The 24,914-nt window shown below is 47.6% G+C and overlaps 1 protein-coding gene across 2 annotated transcripts in view; it reads left to right on the forward strand.

The window, feature by feature from the left end:
• Nucleotides 1-1,449: 1,449 nt before the first annotated feature.
• Nucleotides 1,450-24,914, forward strand: part of LOC144675560 (beta-1,4-galactosyltransferase 3-like) — a 118,208-nt gene continuing 94,743 nt past the window's right edge. For both annotated transcript variants that reach the window (XM_078536234.1, XM_078536233.1), the window contains exons 1-3: nt 1,450-1,724; nt 2,523-2,758; nt 2,914-3,104. In XM_078536234.1, coding sequence (XP_078392360.1) covers nt 1,484-1,724; nt 2,523-2,758; nt 2,914-3,104 — 668 coding nt within the window. In that variant the 5' untranslated portion in view covers nt 1,450-1,483. The remainder of the gene's footprint in view (nt 1,725-2,522; nt 2,759-2,913; nt 3,105-24,914) is intronic.

Raw genomic sequence — 24,914 nt, forward strand, 5'->3', positions numbered from 1 at the left:
ACCTCGACCCCTCACCCCTGACCCCGTAAACTCACCCCTGACCCCGTAAACGCACCCCGATCCCGTAAACTCAGTCCGACCCCTTGCCCCCAATCCCATACTCACCTCGACCCCTCACCCCCGACCCCGTAAACTCGCATTTAATCCTCACCCCGGTTCCCATAAACTCTCCTTGACTCCTCAACCCTGACCCCGAACCCATAAACTCACCCCGACCCCTCACCCCCCCAACCCCATAAACTCACCCCGACCCCTCACCCCCAACCCCATAAACTCACCCCGACCCCTCACCCCCCCAACCCCATAAACTCACCCCGACCCCTCACCCCCAACCCCATAAACTCACCCCGACCCCTCACCCCCAACCCCATAAACTCGCCCCGACCCCTCACCCCCAACCCCATAAACTCACCTCGACCCCTCACCCCCAACCCCATAAACTCGCCCCGACCCCGCACCCCTGATGCTATAAACTCACCCCTGACCCTATAAACTCACCCCTAACCCCTTAACCTCACTCCGACCCCTCACCCCTAAACCTGTAAACTTACTCCTGACCCCATAAACTCACTCTAACCCCTCGCCTCCAAACTCGTAAACTCGCTTTGACCCCTCATCCCCAAACTAAACTTACTTTCATCCTCACTCCGAACCTGTAAGTTCACTTTGGACCCTCACGCCCGAATCCGTAAATTCACTCCCAATTTGACCCCTCACCCCCGGCCCCGTAAACTCACCCCCAACCCTGTAAAATCACTCCGACCCCTCACCCCAGACCCCGTAAACTCACAACCCCTCACCCCCAACACTGTAAACTCACCCCGGCCCCTCACCCCCGAGCCCTTAAATTCACCTTGACCCCTCACCCCCGACCCTGTAAACGCACCCCGACCCTCACCCCTGACCTCATCAACTCACTGGAGCGAGTAACTCACCTCCCAAAGCCTGTCCACCATCTACAAGGCACAAGTCAGGAGTTTGATGGAATACTCCCCACTTGCCTGGATGAGTGCAGCTCCCACAACACTCAAGAAGCTCGACACCGTCCAGGACAAAGCAGCCCCGCTCGATCGGCACCCCATCCACAAACATTCACTCCCTCCACCACCGACGCACAGTAGCAGCAGTGTGTGTACCATCTACAAGATGCACTGCAGCAACTCACCAAGGCTCCTTCCACAGCACCTTCCAAACCCACGACCACTACCATCTAGAAGGACAAGGGCAGCAGATAGATGGGAACACCACCACCTGGAAGTTCCCCTCCAAGTCACTCACCATCCTGACTTGGAAATATATCGGCCGTTCCTTCACTGTCGCTGGGTCAAAATCCTGGAACTCCCTCCCTAACAGCGCGGTGGGTGTACCTACTAATGACTCTGCTCCTTGCCTCCCTGCACCCACACCCACCCCCCTCCCTTCCGCCTCCCCCCCACAACCCCACCTACAGGTTGAAGGGACAGCCCCTCCTCCCCGATGAGCGATGAGCCCCTGGCTGGATCGGCAGTGCACCTTCACGCTTCTGGTGGCCTCGCAGTTGTTCTTCCTGGTCTACTATTCCTTCGGGGGGCTCCAGAGCATCGCCGCCTTCTTCTCCTGGGGCAGCGAGCCTGCCTGGGACTACACAAAGACTCACGATGTCTACACCAACCTCAGCCTCATCCAGCGGGCCGGCTCCGGCACCCAGAGCCTCCCTGACTGCCCGGACAAGTCACCGTATCTGGGTAAGGACATGAGCGTCGCAACCCGACAACAAACTCGGATCGGGGAGGGGCGGGGAGGGCGAGGGGGGAGGGGAGGAGGGAGGGAAGGGGAGGGGGAGTGGGGGAGAGGGAGGGTGAGGGGACGGGGAGGGGGAGGGGGGGAGAGGGAGGGTGAGGGGACGGGGAGGGGGAGTGGGGGAGAGGGAGGGTGAGGGGACAGGGAGGGGGAGGGTGAGGGGAGGGGGAGGGGGAGTGGGGGAGAGGGAGGGTGAGGGGACAGGGAGGGGGAGGGTGAGGGGAGGGGGAGGGTGAGGGGACGGGGAGGGGGAGGGTGAGGAGACGGGGAAGGGGAGGGTGAGGGTACGGGGAGGGGCAGTGGGGGAGAGGGAGGGTGAGGGGACGGGGAGGGGGAGGGTGAGGGTACGGGGAGGGGGAGTGGGGGAGAGGGAGGGTGAGGGGACGGGGAGGGTGAGGGTACGGGGAGGGGGAGGGTGAGGGTACGGGGAGGGGGAGGGTGAGGGGACGGGGAGAGTGAGGCTACGGGGAGGGGGGAGGGTGAGGGGACGGGGAGGGGGGAGGGTGAGGGGACGGGGAGGGTGAGGGGGAGGTGGGAGAGGGAGGGTGAGGGGACGGGGAGGGGGAGTGGGGGAGAGGGAGGGTGAGGGGACAAGGAGGGGGAGAGGGTGAGGGGACGGGAAGGGGGAGGGGGGGAGAGGGAGGGGGAGGGGACAGCGTGACAGATGGGAAATGCATCATCAATCTCTACCTCCCTCTCCCTTTTTTCCCTCTCTCCCTCCCCTCCCCCGTTCTCCTTTCCAGTCGGGCCGCTCAGCATCCAGTTCGACAACGTCCCCCCGCTCGCCGTCATCCAGGAGAGGAACCCCCTGGTGCAGGAGGGCGGCTTTTACATCCCCCCGAACTGTGTGCCTCAGTACCGCACGGCCCTGATTGTCCCCCACCGGAATCGGGAGACCCACCTCCGGCACTTCCTCTATTACCTGCACCCGTTCCTGCAGAGGCAGCAGCTCCAGTACGGCATCTACATCATCCACCAGGTGAGACATGGACGGCCGCTGACTCCTGTCATCCCCAGTGCGCCTCTCCCTCACTCCCTCACGGACAGTTTGACATCTCTCTCTCTCTCTCTCTCTCTGTCTCTTTCTCCCTCCCTCCCTCGCTCTGTGGGTCCGTGCGCTCACTCGATTCCCAGGCGGGCAACCAGACCTTCAACCGGGCCAAGCTCCTGAACGTCGGGGTGAAGGAGGCTTTGCGAGATGAAGAGTGGGATTGTCTCTTCCTGCACGACATCGACCTCATCCCGGAGAACGACTACAACCTGTACATCTGTGACGCCGGAAACCCCAAGCACGTCTCCATCGCCATGAACAAATTCGGCTACAGGTGAGGAGAAAACCTGCACACATACACAGACACACACACACACACAGACACAGACACACACAGACAGACACACACAGACAAACACACACAGACAAACACACACAGACAAACACATACAGACAAACACACACAGACACACAGACACACACACACACACAGACACACACACACACACACACAGACACACACACACACACACAGATACACAGACACACACAGACACACAGACACACACACACAGACACACACACACACACACACAGACACACACACACACAGAGACACACAAACAGACACACACACACACACAGGCAGACACACACACACACACAGGCAGACACACACACACACACATAGACACGCACGGACAAACACAAACGGACTAACACACACGGACAAACACACACGGACAAACACACACGGACAAACACACACGGACAAACACACACGGACAAACACACACGGACAAACACACACGGACAAACACACACGGACAAACACACACGGACAAACACACACGGACAAACACACGGACAAACACACACACACACCACACACCCACACAAACACACACCACACACACACACATCACACACACACTCACACACACACAAATACTGAAACCACTATTAAAGGAGTGTTCCTTCACACCCGGGTTCACACGCACACACTGAAGTCACTATTAAAGGAGGGTTCCTTCACACCCGGGCTCACACACACTGATATCACTATTAAAGGAGTGATCCTTCACACCCGGGCTCACACACACACACTGAAGTCACTAATAAAGGAGTGTTCCTTCACACCCGGGCTCACACACACTGATATCACTATTAAAGGAGTGATCCTTCACACCCGGGCTCACACATACACACTGAAATCACTATCAAAGGAGTGTTCCTTCACACCCGGGCTCACACACACTGAAATCACTATTAAAGGAGCGTTCCTTCACACCCGGGCTCACACACACTGAAATCACTATTAAAGGAGTGTTCCTTCACACCCGGACTCTCACACACACAATGAAATCACTATTAAAGGAGTGTTCCTTCACACCCGGACTCTCACATACACACTGAAATCACTATTAAAGGAGTGTTCCTTCACACCCAGGTTCACACAAACACTGAAATCACTATTAAAGGAATGGTCCTTCACACCCGGGCTCACACACACTGAAATCACTATTAAAGGAGTGTTCCTTCACACCCGGGCTCACACACACACTCAAATCACTATTAAAGGAGTGTTCCTTCACACCCGGGCTCACAGACACACTGAAATCACTATTAAAGGAGTGTTCCTTCACACCCAGGCTCACACACACACTGAAATCACTATTAAAGGAGTGTTCCTTCACACCCGGGCTCACACACACTGAAATCACTATTAAAGGAATGTTCCTTCACACCCGGGATCACACACACTGAAATCACTATTAAAGGAGTGTTCCTTCACACCCGGACTCACACACACTGAAATCACTATTAAAGGAGTGTTCCTTCACATCCGGACTCACACACACACTGAAATCACTATTAAAGGAGTGTTCCTTCACAACCGGACTCACACACACACTGAAATCACTATTAAAGGAGTGTTCCTTCACACGCGGGCTCACACACACACACACTGAAATCACTATTAAAGGAGTGTTCCTTCACACCCGGGCTCTCACAAACTAAACTCACTATTAAAGGAGTGTTCCTTCACACCCGCACTCACACACACACTGAAATCACTATTAAAGGAGTGTTCCTTCACACCCGGACTCACACATACACTGAAATCACTATTAAAGGAGTGTTCCTTCACACCCAGGACCACATGCACTGAAATCACTATTAAAGGAGTGTTCCTTCACACCCGGGCTCACACACACACTGAAATCACTATTAAAGGAGTGTTCCTTCACACCCGGGCTCACACGCACACTGAAATCGCTATTAAAGGAGTGTTCCTTCACACCCGTGCTCACACACACACTGAAATCACTATTAGCGGAGTGTTCCTTCACACCCGGGCTCACACACACACTGAACTCACTATCAAAGGAGTGTTCATTCACACCCGGACTCTCACACAGAGTGAAATCACTATTTAAGGAGTGTTCCCTCACACCCGGGCTCACACACACTGAAATCACTATTAAAGGAGTGTTCCTTCACTCCCGGGCTCACACACACACTGAAATCACTATTAAAGGAGTGTTCCTTCACACCCGGGCTCACAGACACTGAAATCACTATTAAAGGAGTGTTCCTTCACACCCGGGCTCACACACACTGAAATCACTATTAAAGGAGTGTTCCTTCAAACCCGGGCTCACACACACACTGAAATCACTATTAAAGGAGTGTTCCTTCACACCCGGGCTCACACACACACACTGAAATCACTATTAAAGGAGTGTTCCTTCACTCCCGGGTTCACACACACTGAAATCACTATTAAAAGAGTGTTCCTTCACACCCGGGCTCACACACACACTGAAATCACTATTAAAGGAGTGTTCCTTCACACCCGGGCTCACACACACACTGAAATCAGTATTAAAGGGGTGTTCCTTCACACCCGGACTCTCACACACACTGAAATCACTATTAAAGGAGTGTTCCTTCACACCCGGGCTCACACACACACTGAAATCACTATTAAAGGAGTGTTCCTTCTCACCCGGGCTCACACACACACTGAAATCAGTATTAAAGGAGTGTTCCTTCACACCCGGGCTCACACACACACTGAAATCACTAATAAAGGAGTGTTCCTTCACTCCCGGGCTCACACACACACTGAAATCACTATTAAAGGAGTGTTCCTTCACTCCCGGGCTCACACACACACTGAAATCACTATTAAAGGAGTGTTCCTTTCCACCCGGACTCACACACACACTGAAATCACTATTAAAGTAGTGTACCTTCACACCCGGTCTCACACACACTGAAATCACTATTAAAGGAGTGTTCCTTCACACCCGGGCTCAAGCACACTGAAATCACTATTAAAGGAGTGTCCCTTCACACCCGGGCTCACACACACAGAAATCACTATTAAAGGAGTGTTCCTTCACACCCGGGCTCACACACACACTGAAATCACTATTTAAGGAGTGTTCCTTCACACCCGGGCTCACACACACTGAAATCACTAATAAAGGAGAGTTCCTTCACACCCGGACTCACACACACACACTGAAATCACTATTAAAGGAGAGTTCCTTCACACCCGGACTCACACACACATTGAAATCACTATCAAAGGAGTGTTCCTACACACCCGGGCTCACACACACTGAAATCACTATTAAAGGAGAGTTCCTTCACACCCGGGCTCACACACACACACTGAAATCACTATTAAAGTAGTGTTCCTTCACACCCGGGCTCACACACACACACTGAAATCACTATTAAAGGAGTGTTCCTTCACACCCGGACACACACACACACTGAAATCACTATTAAAGGAGTGTTCCTTCACACCCGGCCTCACACACACTGAAATCACTATTAAAGAAGGGTTCATTCACACCCGCACTCACACACACTGAAATCACTATTAAAGGATTGTTCCTTCACACCCGTCTCACACTCACACTGAAATCACTATTAAAGGAGTGCCCCTTGACACCCGGTATCTCACAAACACTTAAATCACTATTAAAGGAGTTTTCCTTCAAACCCGGGCTCACATACACACACTGAAATCACTATTAAAGGAGTGTTCCTTCACACCCGGGCTCACACACACTGAAATCACTATAAAAGGAGTGTTCCATCACATCCGGGCTCACACACACTGAAATCACTATTAAAGGAGTGTTCCTTCTCACCTGGCCTCACACACACTGAAATCACTATTAAAGGAGTGTTCCTTCACACCCGGGCTCACACACACACTGAAATCACTATTAAAGGAGTGTTTCATCACACCTGGGCTCACACACAATGAAATCACTTTTTAAGGAGTGTTCCTTCATACCTGGGCTCACACACACACACACACAGTGAAGTCACTATTAAAAGAGTGTTCCTTCACACCCGGGCTCTCACACACTCTGAAATCACTATTAAAGGAGTGTTCCTTCACAACCAGGCTCACACACACACATTGAAATCACTATTAAAGGAGTGTTCCTTCACACCCGGGCTCACACACACTCTGAAATCACTATTAATGGAGTGTTCCTTCACAACCAGTCTCGCACACACACACTAAAATCACCATTAAAGGAGTGTTCCTTCACACCCGGACTCACACACACTGAAATCACTATTAAAGGAGTGTTCCTTCACACCCAGACTCACACACACACACTGAAATCACTTTTAAAGGAGTGTTCCTTCACACCCGGGCTCACACACACACTTAAATCACTATTAATGGAGTGTTCCTTCACAGCCGGACTCACACACACTAAAATCACCATTAAAGGAGTGTTCCTGCACACCCGGACTCACACACACTGAAATCACTATTAAAGGAGTGTTCCTTCACACCCGGACTAACACACACACACAATAAAATCACCATTAAAGGAGTGTTCCTTCACACCCGGACTCACACACACTGAAATCACTATTAAAGGAGTGTTCCTTCACATCCGGACTCAGACACACACACAGAAATCACTATTACAGCAGTGTTGCTTCACACCCGGGCTCACACACACACTTAAATCACTATTAAAGGAGTGTTCCTTCACACCTGGGCTCACACACACACTGAAATCACTATTAAAGGAGTGTTCCATCACACCCGGCTCTCACATACACTGTAATCCCTTTAAAGGAGTGTTCCTTCACACCCGGGCTCACACACACACTGAAATCACTATAAAAGGCGTGTTCCTTCACACCCGGGCTCACACACACTGAAATCACTGTTAAAGGAGTGTTTCTTCACACCCGGACTCTCACACACACTGAAATCACTATTAAAGGATTGTTCCTTCACACCCGGATTCTCATCCACACTGAAATCACTATTAAAAGAGTGTTCCATCACACCCGGGCTCACACGCACTGAAATCACTATTAAAGGAGTGTTCCTTCACACCCGGACTCACACACACTCAAATCACTATTAAAGGAGTGTTCCTTCACACCCGGACTCACACACACACACTGAAATCACTATTAAAGGAGTGTTCCTTCACACCCGGGCTCACACACACACTGAAATCACTATTAAAGGACTGTTCCTTCACACCCGGACTCACACACACACACACTAAAATAACCATTAAAGGAGTGTTCCATCACATCCGGACTCACACACACTGAAATCACTATTAAAGGAGTGTTCCTTCACACCCGGACTCACACACACACATTGAAATCACAGTTAAAGGAGTGTTCCTTCACACCCGGGCTCACACACACACTGAAATCACTATTAAAGGAGTGTTCCTTCACACCGGGCTCACATACACACTTAAATCACTATTAAAGGAGAAGTTCCTTCACACCCGGACTCACACACACACACACTAAAATCAACATTAAAGGATGGTTCCTTCACACCCGGACTCACACGCACTGAAATCACTATTAAAGGAGTGTTCCTACGCACCCTGACTCACCACACACACACTGAAATCACTATTAAAGGAGTGTTCCTTCACACCCGGGCTCACACACACTGAAATCACTATTAAAGGAGTGTTCCATCACACCCGGCTCTCACACACTCTGTAATCCCTTTAAAGGAGTGTTCCTTCACACCCGGGCTCTCACACACACTGAAATTACTATAAAAGGAGTGTTCCATCACACCCGTGCTCACACACACTGAAATCACTGTTAATGGAGTGTTTCTTCACACCCGGACTCTCACACACACTGAAATCACTATTAAAGGATTGTTCCTTCACACCCGGACTCTCAACCACACTGAAATCACTATTAAAAGAGTGTTCCTTCACACCCGTGCTCACACGCACTGAAATCACTATTAAAGGAGTGTTCCTTCCCACCCGGACTCACACACACTGAAATCACTATTAAAGGAGTGTTCCTTCACACCCGGACTCACACACACACACTGAAATCACTATTAAAGGAGTGTTCCTTCACACCCGGGCTCACACACACACTGAAATCACTATTAAAGGACTGTTCCTTCACACCCGGACTCACACACACACACATTAAAATAACCATTAAATGAGTGTTCCTTCACACCCGGACTCACCCACACTGAAATCACTATTAAAGTAGTGTTCCTTCACACCCGGACTCACACACACACACTGAATTCACAGTTATAGGAGTGTTCCTTCACACCCGGGCTCACACACACACTGAAATCACTATTAAAGGAGTGTTCCTTCACACCCGGGTTCACACACACACTTAAATCACTATTAAAGGAGTGTTCCTTCACACCCGGACTCACACACACACACTAAAATCACTATTAAAGGAATGTTCCTTCACACCCGGGCTCACACACACACTGATATCACTATTAAAGGAGTGTTCCTTCACACCCGGGCTCACACACACTGAAATCACTATTAAAGGAGCGTTCCTTCACACCCAGGCTCACACACACTGAAATCACTACTAAAGGAGTGTTCGTTCACACCCGGGCTCTCACCCACACTGAAATCACTATTAAAGGAGTGTTCCTTCACACCCGGGCTCACACACACACTGAAATCACTATAAAAGGAGTTTTCCTTCACACCCGGGCTCTCATACACTGAAATCACTATTAATGGAGTGTTCCTTCACTCCCGGACTCACACACACACTGAAATCACTATTAAAGGAGTGTTCCTTCACTCCCAGGCTCACACACACACTGAATTCACTATTAAAGGAGTGTTCCTTCACAACCGTGCTCACACACACTGAAATCACTATTAATGGAGTGTTCCTTCACACCCGGGATCACACACACTCTGAAATCACTATTAAAGGAGAGTTCCTTCATACCCGGGCTCACACACACACTGAAATCACTATTAAAGGAGTGTTCCTTCACACCCGGGCACACACACACTGAAATCACTATTAAAGGAGTGTTCCTTCACACCCGGGCTCACACACACTGAAATCACTATTAAAGGAGTGTTCCATCAAATCCGGACTCACACACACTGAAATCACTATTAAAGGAGTGTTCCTTCACACCCGGACTCACACACACACTCAAATCACTATTAGAGGCGTGTTCCTTCATACCCGGACTCACACACACACTCAAATCACTATTCGAGGCGTGTTCCTTCACACCCGGACTCACACACACTCTCAAATCACTATTAGAGGCGTGTTCCCTCACCCACGGACTCACACACACTGAAATCACTATTAAAGAAAGGAGTGTTCCTTCACACCCGGACTCACACACACTGAAATCACTATTAAAGGAGTGTTCCTTCACACCCGGACTCACAAACACACTGAAATCACTATTAGAGGCGTGTTCCTTCACACCCAGACTCACACACACTGAAATCACTATTAAAGGAGTGTTCCTTCACACCCGGGCTCACACACACTTACATCACTATTAAAGGAGTGTTCCTTCACACCCGGACTCAAACACACTGAAATCACTATTAAAGGAGTGTTCCTTCACACCCGGACTCACACACACTGAAATCACTATTTAAGGACTGTTCCTTCACACCTGGGCTCACACACGCTGAAATCACTATTAAAGGATTGTTCCTTCACACCCGTCTCACACTCACACTGAAGTCACTATTAAAGGAGTGTACCTTCACACCCGGGATCTCACACACACTGAAATCACTATTAAAGGAGTGTTCCTTCACACCCGGACTCACACACACTGAAATCACTATTAATGGAGTGTTCCTTCACACCCGGGCTCTCACACAGTCAATGAAATCACTATTAAAGGAGTGTTCCTTCACACCCGGACTCACACACACACTGAAATCACTATTAAAGTAGTGTACCTTCACACCCGGTCTCACACACACTGAAATCACTATTAAAGGAGTGTTCCTTCACACCCGGGCTCAAGCACACTGAAATCACTATTAAAGGAGTGTCCCTTCACACCCGGGCTCACACACACAGAAATCACTATTAAAGGAGTGTTCCTTCACACCCGGGCTCACACACACACTGAAATCACTATTTAAGGAGTGTTCCTTCACACCCGGGCTCACACACACTGAAATCACTAATAAAGGAGAGTTCCTTCACACCCGGGCTCACACACACACACTGAAATCACTATTAAAGGAGAGTTCCTTCACACCCAGACTCACACACACATTGAAATCACTATCAAAGGAGTATTCCTACACACCCGGGCTCACACACACTGAAATCACTATTAAAGGAGAGTTCCTTCACACCCGGGCTCACACACACACACTGAAATCACTATTAAAGTAGTGTTCCTTCACACCCGGGCTCACACACACACACTGAAATCACTATTAAAGGAGTGTTCCTTCACACCCGGACACACACACACACTGAAATCACTATTAAAGCAGTGTTCCTTCACACCCGGCCTCACACACACTGAAATCACTATTAAAGAAGGGTTCAATCACACCCGCACTCACACACACTGAAATCACTATTAAAGGATTGTTCCTTCACACCCGTCTCACACTCACACTGAAATCACTATTAAAGGAGTGCCCCTTGACACCCGGTATCTCACAAACACTGAAATCACTATTAAAGGAGTTTTCCTTCAAACCCGTGCTCACATACACACACTGAAATCACTATTAAAGGAGTGTTCCTTCACACCCGGGCTCACACACACTGAAATCACTATAAAAGGAGTGTTCCATCACATCCGGGCTCACACACACTGAAATCACTATTAAAGGAGTGTTCCTACTCACCTGGCCTCACACACACTGAAATCACTATTAAAGGAGTGTTCCTTCACACCCGGGCTCACACACACACTGAAATCACTATTAAAGGAGTGTTTCATCACACCTGGGCTCACACACAATGAAACCACTTTTTAAGGAGTGTTCCTTCATACCTGGGCTCACACACACACACACACAGTGAAGTCACTATTAAAGGAGTGTTCCTTCACACCCGGGCTCTCACACACTCTGAAATCACTATTAAAGGAGTGTTCCTTCACAACCAGGCTCACACACACACATTGAAATCACTATTAAAGGAGTGTTCCTTCACACCCGGGCTCACACACACTCTGAAATCACTATTAATGGAGTGTTCCTTCACAACCAGTCTCGCACACACACACTGAAATCACCATTAAAGGAGTGTTCCTTCACACCCGGACTCACACACACTGAAATCACTATTAAAGGAGTGTTCCTTCACACCCAGACTCACACACACACACTGAAATCACTTTTAAAGGAGTGTTCCTTCACACCCGGGCTCACACACACACTTAAATCACTATTAATGGAGTGTTCCTTCACACCCGGACTCACACACACACACACACTAAAATCACCATTAAAGGAGTGTTCCTGCACACCCGGACTCACACACACTGAAATCACTATTAAAGGAGTGTTCCTTCACACCCGGACTCACACACACACACAATAAAATCACCATTAAAGGAGTGTTCCTTCACACCCGGACTCACACACACTGAAATCACTATTAAAGGAGTGTTCCTTCACATCCGGACTCACACACACACACAGAAATCACTATTACAGCAGTGTTGCTTCACACCCGGGCTCACACACACACTTAAATCACTATTAAAGGAGTGTTCCTTCACACCTGGGCTCACACACACACACTGAAATCACTATTAAAGTAGTGTTCCTTCACACCCGGGCTCACACACACACACTGAAATCACTATTAAAGGAGTGTTCCTTCACACCCGGACACACACACACACTGAAATCACTATTAAAGCAGTGTTCCTTCACACCCGGCCTCACACACACTGAAATCACTATTAAAGAAGGGTTCAATCACACCCGCACTCACACACACTGAAATCACTATTAAAGGATTGTTCCTTCACACCCGTCTCACACTCACACTGAAATCACTATTAAAGGAGTGCCCCTTGACACCCGGTATCTCACAAACACTGAAATCACTATTAAAGGAGTTTTCCTTCAAACCCGGGCTCACATACACATTCTGAAATCACTATTAAAGGAGTGTTCCTTCACACCCGGGCTCACACACACTGAAATCACTATAAAAGGAGTGTTCCATCACATCCGGGCTCACACACACTGAAATCACTATTAAAGGAGTGTTCCTTCTCACCTGGCCTCACACACACTGAAATCACTATTAAAGGAGTGTTCCTTCACACCCGGGCTCACACACACACTGAAATCACTATTAAAGGAGTGTTTCATCACACCTGGGCTCACACACAATGAAATCACTTTTTAAGGAGTGTTCCTTCATACCTGGGCTCACACACACACACACACAGTGAAGTCACTATTAAAGGAGTGTTCCTTCACACCCGGGCTCTCACACACTCTGAAATCACTATTAAAGGAGTGTTCCTTCACAACCAGGCTCACACACACACATTGAAATCACTATTAAAGGAGTGTTCCTTCACACCCGGGCTCACACACACTCTGAAATCACTTTTAATGGAGTGTTCCTTCACAACCAGTCTCGCACACACACACTAAAATCACCATTAAAGGAGTGTTCCTTCACACCCGGACTCACACACACTGAAATCACTATTAAAGGAGTGTTCCTTCACACCCAGACTCACACACACACACTGAAATCACTTTTAAAGGAGTGTTCCTTCACACCCGGGCTCACACACACACTTAAATCACTATTAATGGAGTGTTCCTTCACAGCCGGACTCACACACACACACACACTAAAATCACCATTAAAGGAGTGTTCCTGCACACCCGGACTCACACACACTGAAATCACTATTAAAGGAGTGTTCCTTCACACCCGGACTCACACACACACACAATAAAATCACCATTAAAGGAGTGTTCCTTCACACCCGGACTCACACACACTGAAATCACTATTAAAGGAGTGTTCCTTCACATCCGGACTCACACACACACACAGAAATCACTATTACAGCAGTGTTGCTTCACACCCGGGCTCACACACACACTTAAATCACTATTAAAGGAGTGTTCCTTCACACCTGGGCTCACACACACACTGAAATCACTATTAAAGGAGTGTTCCATCACACCCGGCTCTCACATACACTGTAATCCCTTTAAAGGAGTGTTCCTTCACACCCGGGCTCACACACACACTGAAATCACTATAAAAGGCGTGTTCCTTCACACCCGGGCTCACACACACTGAAATCACTGTTAAAGGAGTGTTTCTTCACACCCGGACTCTCACACACACTGAAATCACTATTAAAGGATTGTTCCTTCACACCCGGATTCTCATCCACACTGAAATCACTATTAAAAGAGTGTTCCTTCACACCCGGGCTCACACGCACTGAAATCACTATTAAAGGAGTGTTCCTTCACACCCGGACTCACACACACTCAAATCACTATTAAAGGAGTGTTCCTTCACACCCGGACTCACGCACACTGAAATCACTATTAAAGGAGTGTTCCTTCACACCCGGACACATACACACACACTGAAATCACTATTAAAGGAGTGTTCCTTCACACCCGGGCTCACACACACACTGAAATCACTATTAAAGGAGTGTTCCTTCACACCCGGACTCACACACACACACACTAAAATAACCATTAAAGGAGTGTTCCTTCACACCCGGACTCACCCACACTGAAATCACTATTAAAGGAGTGTTCCTTCACACCCGGACTCACACACACACACTGAAATCACTGTTAAAGGAGTGTTCCTTCACACCCGGGCTCACACACACACTGAAATCACTATTAGCGGAGTGTTCCTTCACACCCGGACTCACACACACACTTAAATCACTATTAAAGGAGTGTTCCTTCACACCCGGACTCACACACACACACACAAAAATCACCATTAAAGGAGTGTTCCTTCACACCCGGACTCACACGCACTGAAATCACTATTAAAGGAGTGTTCCTTCACACCCTGACTCACACACACACACACTGAAATCACTATTAAAGGAGTGTTCCTTTAAACCCGGGCTCACACACACACTTAAATCACTATTAAAGGAGTGTTCCTTCACACCTTGGCTCACACACACACTGAAATCACTAATAAAGGAGTGTTCCATCACACCCGGCTCTCACACACACTGTAATCCGTATATAGGAGTGTTCCTTCACACCCGGGCTCACACACACACTGAAATCACTATTAAAGGAGTGTTCCTTCACACCCGGGCTCACACACACTGCAATCACTATTAAAGGAGTGTTCCTTCACACCCGGGCTCACACACACACTGAAATCACTATTAAAGGAGTGTTCCTTCACACCCGGACTCACACACACACTGAAATCACTATTAAAGCAGTGTTCCTTCACTCCCGGACTCACACACACACTGAAATCACAATTAAAGGAGTGTTCCTTCACACCCGGGCTCACACACAAACACTGAAATCACTATTAAAGGAGTGTTCCTTCACACCCGGTTTCACACACACACACTGATATCACTATTAAAGGAGCGTTCCTTCACACCCGGGCTCACACACACACTGCAACCACTATTAATGGAGTGTTCCATCACACCCGGGCTCACACACACTGAAATCACTATTAAAGGAGTGTTCCTTCACACCCGGGCTCACACACACACACTGAAATCATTACTAATGGAGTGTTTCTTCACACCCGGGCTCACGCACACACTGAAATCACTATTAAAGGAGTGTTCCTTCACACCCGGGCTTACACACACACTGAAATCACTATTAAAGGAGTGTTCCTTCACACCCGGACTCACACACACTGAAATCAATATTAAAGGAGTGTTCCTTCACACCCGGACTCACTCACACTGAAATCACTATTAAAGGAGTGTTCCTTTAAACCCGGGATCTCACACACACTGAAATCACTATTAAAGGAGTGTTCCTTCACACCCGTGCTCACACGTACACACTGAAAGCACTATTAATGGAGTGTTCCTTCACACCCGGGCTCTCACACACACACTGAAATCACTATTAAAGGAGTGTTCCTTCACACCCGGACTCACACACACACACTGAAATCACTATTAAAGGATTGTTCCTTCACACCCGGGCTCACACACACAAACTGAAATCACTATTAAAGGAGTGTTCCTTCACACCCGGGCTCACACGCACACTGAAATCACTATTAAAGGATTGTTCCTTTACACCCGGGCTCTCACACACTGAAATCACTATTAAAGGAGTGTTCCTTCACACCCGTGCTCACACACACACTGAAATCACAATTAAAGGAGTGTTCCTTCACACCCGGGCTCACCCACACACTGAAATCACTATTAAAGGAGTCTTCCTTCACACCCAGCCTCACACACACACTGAAATCACTACTAAAGGAGTGTTCCTTCACACCTGGGCTCACACACACACACTGAAATCACTATTAAAGTAGTGTTCCATCACCCCCATGCTCACACCCACACTGAATTCACTATTAAAGGAGTGTTCCTTCACACCCGTGCACACACACACTGAAATCACTATTAAAGGAGTGTTCCTTCACACCCGGGCTCTCACACACACACTGTAATCACTATTAAAGTAGTGTTCCTTCACACCCGGGCTCACACACACACACTGATATCATTATTAAAGGATTGTTCCTTCACACCCGGACTCACACACACACACACACACACACTGAAATCACTGTTAAAGGAGTGTCCCTTGACACCCAGGATCTCACACACACTGAAATCACTATTAAAGGAGTGTTCCTTCACACCCGGACTCTCACACACTGAAATCACTATTAAAGGAGGATTCATTCACAACCAGACTTACACACACACTGAAATCAGTATTAAAGGATTGTTCCTTCACACCCGTCTCACACTCACACTGAAATCACTATTAAGGAGTGTACCTTCACACCCGGCATCTCACACACACTGAAATCACTATTAAAGGAGTGTTCCTTCACACCCGGACTCACACACACTGAAATCACTATTAAAGGAGTGTTCCTTCACACCCGGGCTCTCACACAGTCAATGAAATCACTATTAAAGGAGTGTTCCTTCACACCCGGACTCACACACACACTGAAATCACTATTAAAGTAGTGTACCTTCACACCCGGTCTCACACACACTGAAATCACTATTAAAGCAGTGTTCCTTCACACCTGGGCTCAAGCACACTGAAATCACTATTAAAGGAGTGTCCCTTCACACCCGGGCTCACACACACAGAAATCACTATTAAAGGAGTGTTCCTTCACAACCGGGCTCACACACACACTGAAATCACTATTTAAGGAGTGTTCCTTCACACCGGGCTCACACACACTGAAATCACTATTAAAGGAGAGTTCCTTCACACCCGGGCTCACACACACACACTGAAATCACTATTAAAGGAGAGATCCTTCACACCCGGACTCACACACACATTGAAATCACTATCAAAGGAGTGTTCCTACACACCCGGGCTCACACACACTGAAATCACTATTAAAGGAGAGTTCCTTCACACCCGGGCTCACACACACACACTGAAATCACTATTAAAGGAGTGTTCCTTCACACCCGGGCTCACACACACACACTGAAATCACTATTAAAGGAGTGTTCCTTCACACCCGGACACACACACACACTGAAATCACTATTAAAGGAGTGTTCCTTCACACCCGGGCTCACACACACTGAAATCACTATTAAAGAAGGGTTCATTCACACCCGCACTCACACACACTGAAATCACTATTAAAGGATTGTTCCTTCACACCCGTCTCACACTCACACTGAAATCACTATTAAAGGAGTGCCCCTTGACACCCGGTATCTCACAAACACTGAAATCACTATTAAAGGAGTTTTCCTTCAAACCCGGGCTCACATACACACACTGAAATCACTATTAAAGGAGTGTTCCTTCACACCCGGGCTCACACACACTGAAATCACTATTAAAGGAGTGTTCCTTCACACCCGGGCTCACACACACACTGAAATCACTATTAAAGGAGTGTTCCTTCACAACCAGTCTCGCGCACACACACTAAAATCACCATTAATGGAGTGTTCCTTCACACCCGGACTCACACACACTGAAATCACTATTAAAGGAGTGTTCCTTCACACCCAGACTCACACACACACACTGAAATCACTATTAAAGGAGTGTTCCTTCACACCCGGGCTCACACACACACTTAAATCACTATTAATGGAGTGTTCCTTCACACCCGGACTCACACACACACACACACTAAAATCACCATTAAAGGAGTGTTCCTGCACTCCCGGACTCACACACACTGAAATCACTATTAAAGGAGTGTTCCTTCACACCCGAACTCACACACACACACACAATAAAATCACCATTAAAGGAGTGTTCCTTCACACCCGGACTCACACACACTGAAATCACTATTAAAGGAGTGTTCCTTCACATCCGGACTCACACACACACACAGAAATCACTATTAAAGCAGTGTTGCTTCACACCCGGGCTCACACACACACTTAAATCACTATTAAAGGAGTGTTCCTTCACACCTGGGCTCACACACACACTGAAATCACTATTAATGGAGTGTTCCATCACACCCGGCTCTCACACACACTGTAATCCCTTTAACGGAGTGTTTCTTCACACCCGGACTCTCACACACACTGAAATCACTATTAAAGGATTGTTCCTTCACACCCGGACTCTCACCCACACTGAAATCACTATTAAAAGAGTGTTCCTTCACACCCGGACTCACACACACTCAAATCACTATTAAAGGAGTGTTCCTTCACACCCGGACTCACACACACACACTGAAATCACTATTGAAGGAGTGTTCCTTCACACCCGGGCTCACACACACACTGAAATCACTATAAAAGGAGTGTTCCTTCACACCCGGACTCACACACACACACACACTAAAATAACCATTAAAGGAGTGTTCCATCACACCCGGACTCACACACACACTGAAATCATTATTAAAGGAGTGTTCCTTCACACCGGGCTCACACACACACTTAAATCACTATTAAAGGAGTGTTCCTTCACACCCGGACTCACACACACACACACTAAAATCAACATTAAAGGATGGTTCCTTCACACCCGGACTCACACGCACTGAAATCACTATTTAAGGAGTGTTCCTACGCACCCTGACTCACCACACACACACTGAAATCACTATTAAAGGAGTGTTCCTTCATACCCGGGCTCACACACACTGAAATCACTATTAAAGGAGTGTTCCATCACTCCCGGCTCTCACACACTCTGTAATCCCTTTAAAGGAGTGTTCCTTCACACCCGGGCTCTCACACACACTGAAATTACTATAAAAGGAGTGTTCCATCACACCCGTGCTCACACACACTGAAATCACTGTTAATGGAGTGTTTCTTCACACCCGGACTCTCACACACACTGAAATCACTATTAAAGGATTGTTCCTTCACACCCAGACTCTCACCCACACTGAAATCACTATTAAAAGAGTGATCCTTCACACCCGTGCTCACACGCACTGAAATCACTATTAAAGGAGTGTTCCTTCCCACCCGGACTCACACACACTGAAATCACTATTAAAGGAGTGTTCCTTCACACCCGGACTCACACACACACACTGAAATCACTATTAAAGGAGTGTTCCTTCACACCCGGGCTCTCACACACACTGAAATCACTATTAAAGGAGTGTTCCTTCACACCCGGACTCACACACACACTGAAATCACTATTAAAGCAGTGTTCCTTCACTCCCGGACTCACACACACACTGAAATCACAATTAAAGGAGTGTTCCTTCACACCCGGGCTCACACACAAACACTGAAATCACTATTAAAGGAGTGTTCCTTCACACCCGGGCTCTCACACACTCTGAAATCACTATTAAAGGAGTGTTCCTTCACATCCAGGCTCACACACACACATTTGAAATCACTATTAAAGGAGTGTTCCTTCACACCCGGGCTCACACACACTCTGAAATCACTATTAAAGGAGTGTTCCTTCACAACCAGTCTCGCGCACACACACTAAAATCACCATTAATGGAGTGTTCCTTCACACCCGGACTCACACACACTGAAATCACTATTAAAGGAGTGTTCCTTCACACCCAGACTCACACACACACACTGAAATCACTATTAAAGGAGTGTTCCTTCACACCCGGGCTCACACACACACTTAAATCACTATTAATGGAGTGTTCCTTTACACCCGGACTCACACACACACACACACTAAAATCACCATTAAAGGAGTGTTCCTGCACTCCCGGACTCACACACACTGAAATCACTATTAAAGGAGTGTTCCTTCACACCCGAACTCACACACACACACACAATAAAATCACCATTAAAGGAGTGTTCCTTCACACCCGGACTCACACACACTGAAATCACTATTAAAGGAGTGTTCCTTCACATCCGGACTCACACACACACACAGAAATCACTATTAAAGCAGTGTTGCTTCACACCCGGGCTCACACACACACTTAAATCACTATTAAAGGAGTGTTCCTTCACACCTGGGCTCACACACACACTGAAATCACTATTAATGGAGTGTTCCATCACACCCGGCTCTCACACACACTGTAATCCCTTTAACGGAGTGTTTCTTCACACCCGGACTCTCACACACACTGAAATCACTATTAAAGGATTGTTCCTTCACACCCGGACTCTCACCCACACTGAAATCACTATTAAAAGAGTGTTCCTTCACACCCGGACTCACACACACTCAAATCACTATTAAAGGAGTGTTCCTTCACACCCGGACTCACACACACACACTGAAATCACTATTGAAGGAGTGTTCCTTCACACCCGGGCTCACACACACACTGAAATCACTATTAAAGGAGTGTTCCTTCACACCCGGACTCACACACACACACACTAAAATAACCATTAAAGGAGTGTTCCATCACACCCGGACTCACACACACACTGAAATCATTATTAAAGGAGTGTTCCTTCACACCGGGCTCACACACACACTTAAATCACTATTAAAGGAGTGTTCCTTCACACCCGGACTCACACACACACACACTAAAATCAACATTAAAGGATGGTTCCTTCACACCCGGACTCACACGCACTGAAATCACTATTTAAGGAGTGTTCCTACGCACCCTGACTCACCACACACACACTGAAATCACTATTAAAGGAGTGTTCCTTCATACCCGGGCTCACACACACTGAAATCACTATTAAAGGAGTGTTCCATCACTCCCGGCTCTCACACACTCTGTAATCCCTTTAAAGGAGTGTTCCTTCACACCCGGGCTCTCACACACACTGAAATTACTATAAAAGGAGTGTTCCATCACACCCGTGCTCACACACACTGAAATCACTGTTAATGGAGTGTTTCTTCACACCCGGACTCTCACACACACTGAAATCACTATTAAAGGATTGTTCCTTCACACCCAGACTCTCACCCACACTGAAATCACTATTTAAAGAGTGATCCTTCACACCCGTGCTCACACGCACTGAAATCACTATTAAAGGAGTGTTCCTTCCCACCCGGACTCACACACACTGAAATCACTATTAAAGGAGTGTTCCTTCACACCCGGACTCACACACACACACTGAAATCACTATTAAAGGAATGTTCCTTCACACCCGGGCTCTCACACACACTGAAATCACTATTAAAGGAGTGTTCCTTCACACCCGGACTCACACACACACTGAAATCACTATTAAAGCAGTGTTCCTTCACTCCCGGACTCACACACACACTGAAATCACAATTAAAGGAGTGTTCCTTCACACCCGGGCTCACACACAAACACTGAAATCACTATTAAAGGAGTGTTCCTTCACACCCGGGTTCACACACACACACTGATATCACTATTAAAGGAGCGTTCCTTCACACCCGGGCTCACACACACACTGCAATCACTATTAATGGAGTGTTCCTTCACACCCGGGCTCACACACACTGAAATCACTATTAAAGGAGTGTACCTTCACACCCGGGCTCACACACACACACTGAAATCACTACTAATGGAGTGTTTCTTCACACCCGGGCTCACACAGACACTGAAATCACTATTAAAGGAGTGTTCCTTCACACCCGGGCTTACACACACACTGAAATCACTATTAAAGGAGTGTTCCTTCACATCCGGACTCACACACACACACAGAAATCACTATTACAGCAGTGTTGCTTCACACCCGGGCTCACACACACACTTAAATCACTATTAAAGGAGTGTTCCTTCACACCTGGGCTCACACACACACTGAAATCACTATTAAAGGAGTGTTCCATCACACCCGGCTCTCACATACACTGTAATCCCTTTAAAGGAGTGTTCCTTCACACCCGGGCTCACACACACACTGAAATCACTATAAAAGGCGTGTTCCTTCACACCCGGGCTCACACACACTGAAATCACTGTTAAAGGAGTGTTTCTTCACACCCGGACTCTCACACACACTGAAATCACTATTAAAGGATTGTTCCTTCACACCCGGATTCTCATCCACACTGAAATCACTATTAAAAGAGTGTTCCTTCACACCCGGGCTCACACGCACTGAAATCACTATTAAAGGAGTGTTCCTTCACACCCGGACTCACACACACTCAAATCACTATTAAAGGAGTGTTCCTTCACACCCGGACTCACACACACACACTGAAATCACTATTAAAGGAGTGTTCCTTCACACCCGGGCTCACACACACACTGAAATCACTATTAAAGGACTGTTCCTTCACACCCGGACTCTCACACACACACACTAAAATAACCATTAAAGGAGTGTTCCATCACATCCGGACTCACACACACTGAAATCACTATTAAAGGAGTGTTCCTTCACACCCGGACTCACACACACACATTGAAATCACAGTTAAAGGAGTGTTCCTTCACACCCGGGCTCACACACACACTGAAATCACTATTAAAGGAGTGTTCCTTCACACCGGGCTCACATACACACTTAAATCACTATTAAAGGAGAAGTTCCTTCACACCCGGACTCACACACACACACACTAAAATCAACATTAAAGGATGGTTCCTTCACACCCGGACTCACACGCACTGAAATCACTATTAAAGGAGTGTTCCTACGCACCCTGACTCACCACACACACACTGAAATCACTATTAAAGGAGTGTTCCTTCACACCCGGGCTCACACACACTGAAATCACTATTAAAGGAGTGTTCCATCACACCCGGCTCTCACACACTCTGTAATCCCTTTAAAGGAGTGTTCCTTCACACCCGGGCTCTCACACACACTGAAATTACTATAAAAGGAGTGTTCCATCACACCCGTGCTCACACACACTGAAATCACTGTTAATGGAGTGTTTCTTCACACCCGGACTCTCACACACACTGAAATCACTATTAAAGGATTGTTCCTTCACACCCGGACTCTCACCCACACTGAAATCACTATTAAAAGAGTGTTCCTTCACACCCGTGCTCACACGCACTGAAATCACTATTAAAGGAGTGTTCCTTCACACCCGGACTCACACACACTGAAATCACTATTAAAGGAGTGTTCCTTCACACCCGTGCTCACACGCACACACCGAAATCACTATTAATGGAGTGTTCCTTCACACCCGGGCTCTCACACACACACTGAAATCACTATTAAAGGAGTGTTCCATCACACCCGGCTCTCACACACTCTGTAATCCCTTTAAAGGAGTGTTCCTTCACACCCGGGCTCACACACACACTGAAATCACTATAAAAGGAGTGTTCCTTCACACCTGGGCTCACACACACTGAAATCACTGTTAAAGGAGTGTTTCTTCACACCCGGACTCTCACACACACTGAAATCAATATTAAAGGATTGTTGCTTCACACCCGGACTCTCACCCACACTGAAATCACTATTAAAAGTGTGTTCCTTCACACCCGGTCTCACACGCACTGAAATCACTATTAAAGGAGTGTTCCTTCACACCCAGACTCACGCACACTGAAATCACTATTAAAGGAGTGTTCCTTCACACCCGGACTCATACACACACACTGAAATCACTATTAAAGGAGTGTTCCTTCACACCCGGGCTCACACACACACTGAAATCACTATTAAAGGAGTGTTCCTTCACACCCGGACTCACACACACACACACTAAAATAACCATTAAAGGAGTGTTCCTTCACACTCGGACTCACCCACACTGAAATCACTATTAAAGGAGTGTTCCTTCACACCCGGACTCACACACACACACTGAAATCACTGTTAAAGGAGTGTTCCTTCACACCCGGGCTCACACACACACTGAAATCACTATTAGCGGAGTGTTCCTTCACACCCGGACTCACACACACACTTAAATCACTATTAAAGGAGTGTTCCTTCACACCCGGACTCACACACACACACACAAAAATCACCATTAAAGGAGTGTTCCTTCACACCCGGACTCACACGCACTGAAATCACTATTAAAGGAGTGTTCCTTCACACCCTGACTCACACACACACAGACTGAAATCACTATTAAAGGAGTGTTCCTTTAAACCCGGGCTCACACACACACTTAAATCACTATTAAAGGAGTGTTCCTTCACACCTTGGCTCACACACACACTGAAATCACTAATAAAGGAGTGTTCCATCACACCCGGCTCTCACACACACTGTAATCCG

This window comes from Cetorhinus maximus, unplaced genomic scaffold (genome assembly GCF_964194155.1).
Source record: "Cetorhinus maximus unplaced genomic scaffold, sCetMax3.hap1.1 HAP1_SCAFFOLD_1009, whole genome shotgun sequence".
Classification (NCBI taxonomy): domain Eukaryota; kingdom Metazoa; phylum Chordata; class Chondrichthyes; order Lamniformes; family Cetorhinidae; genus Cetorhinus; species Cetorhinus maximus.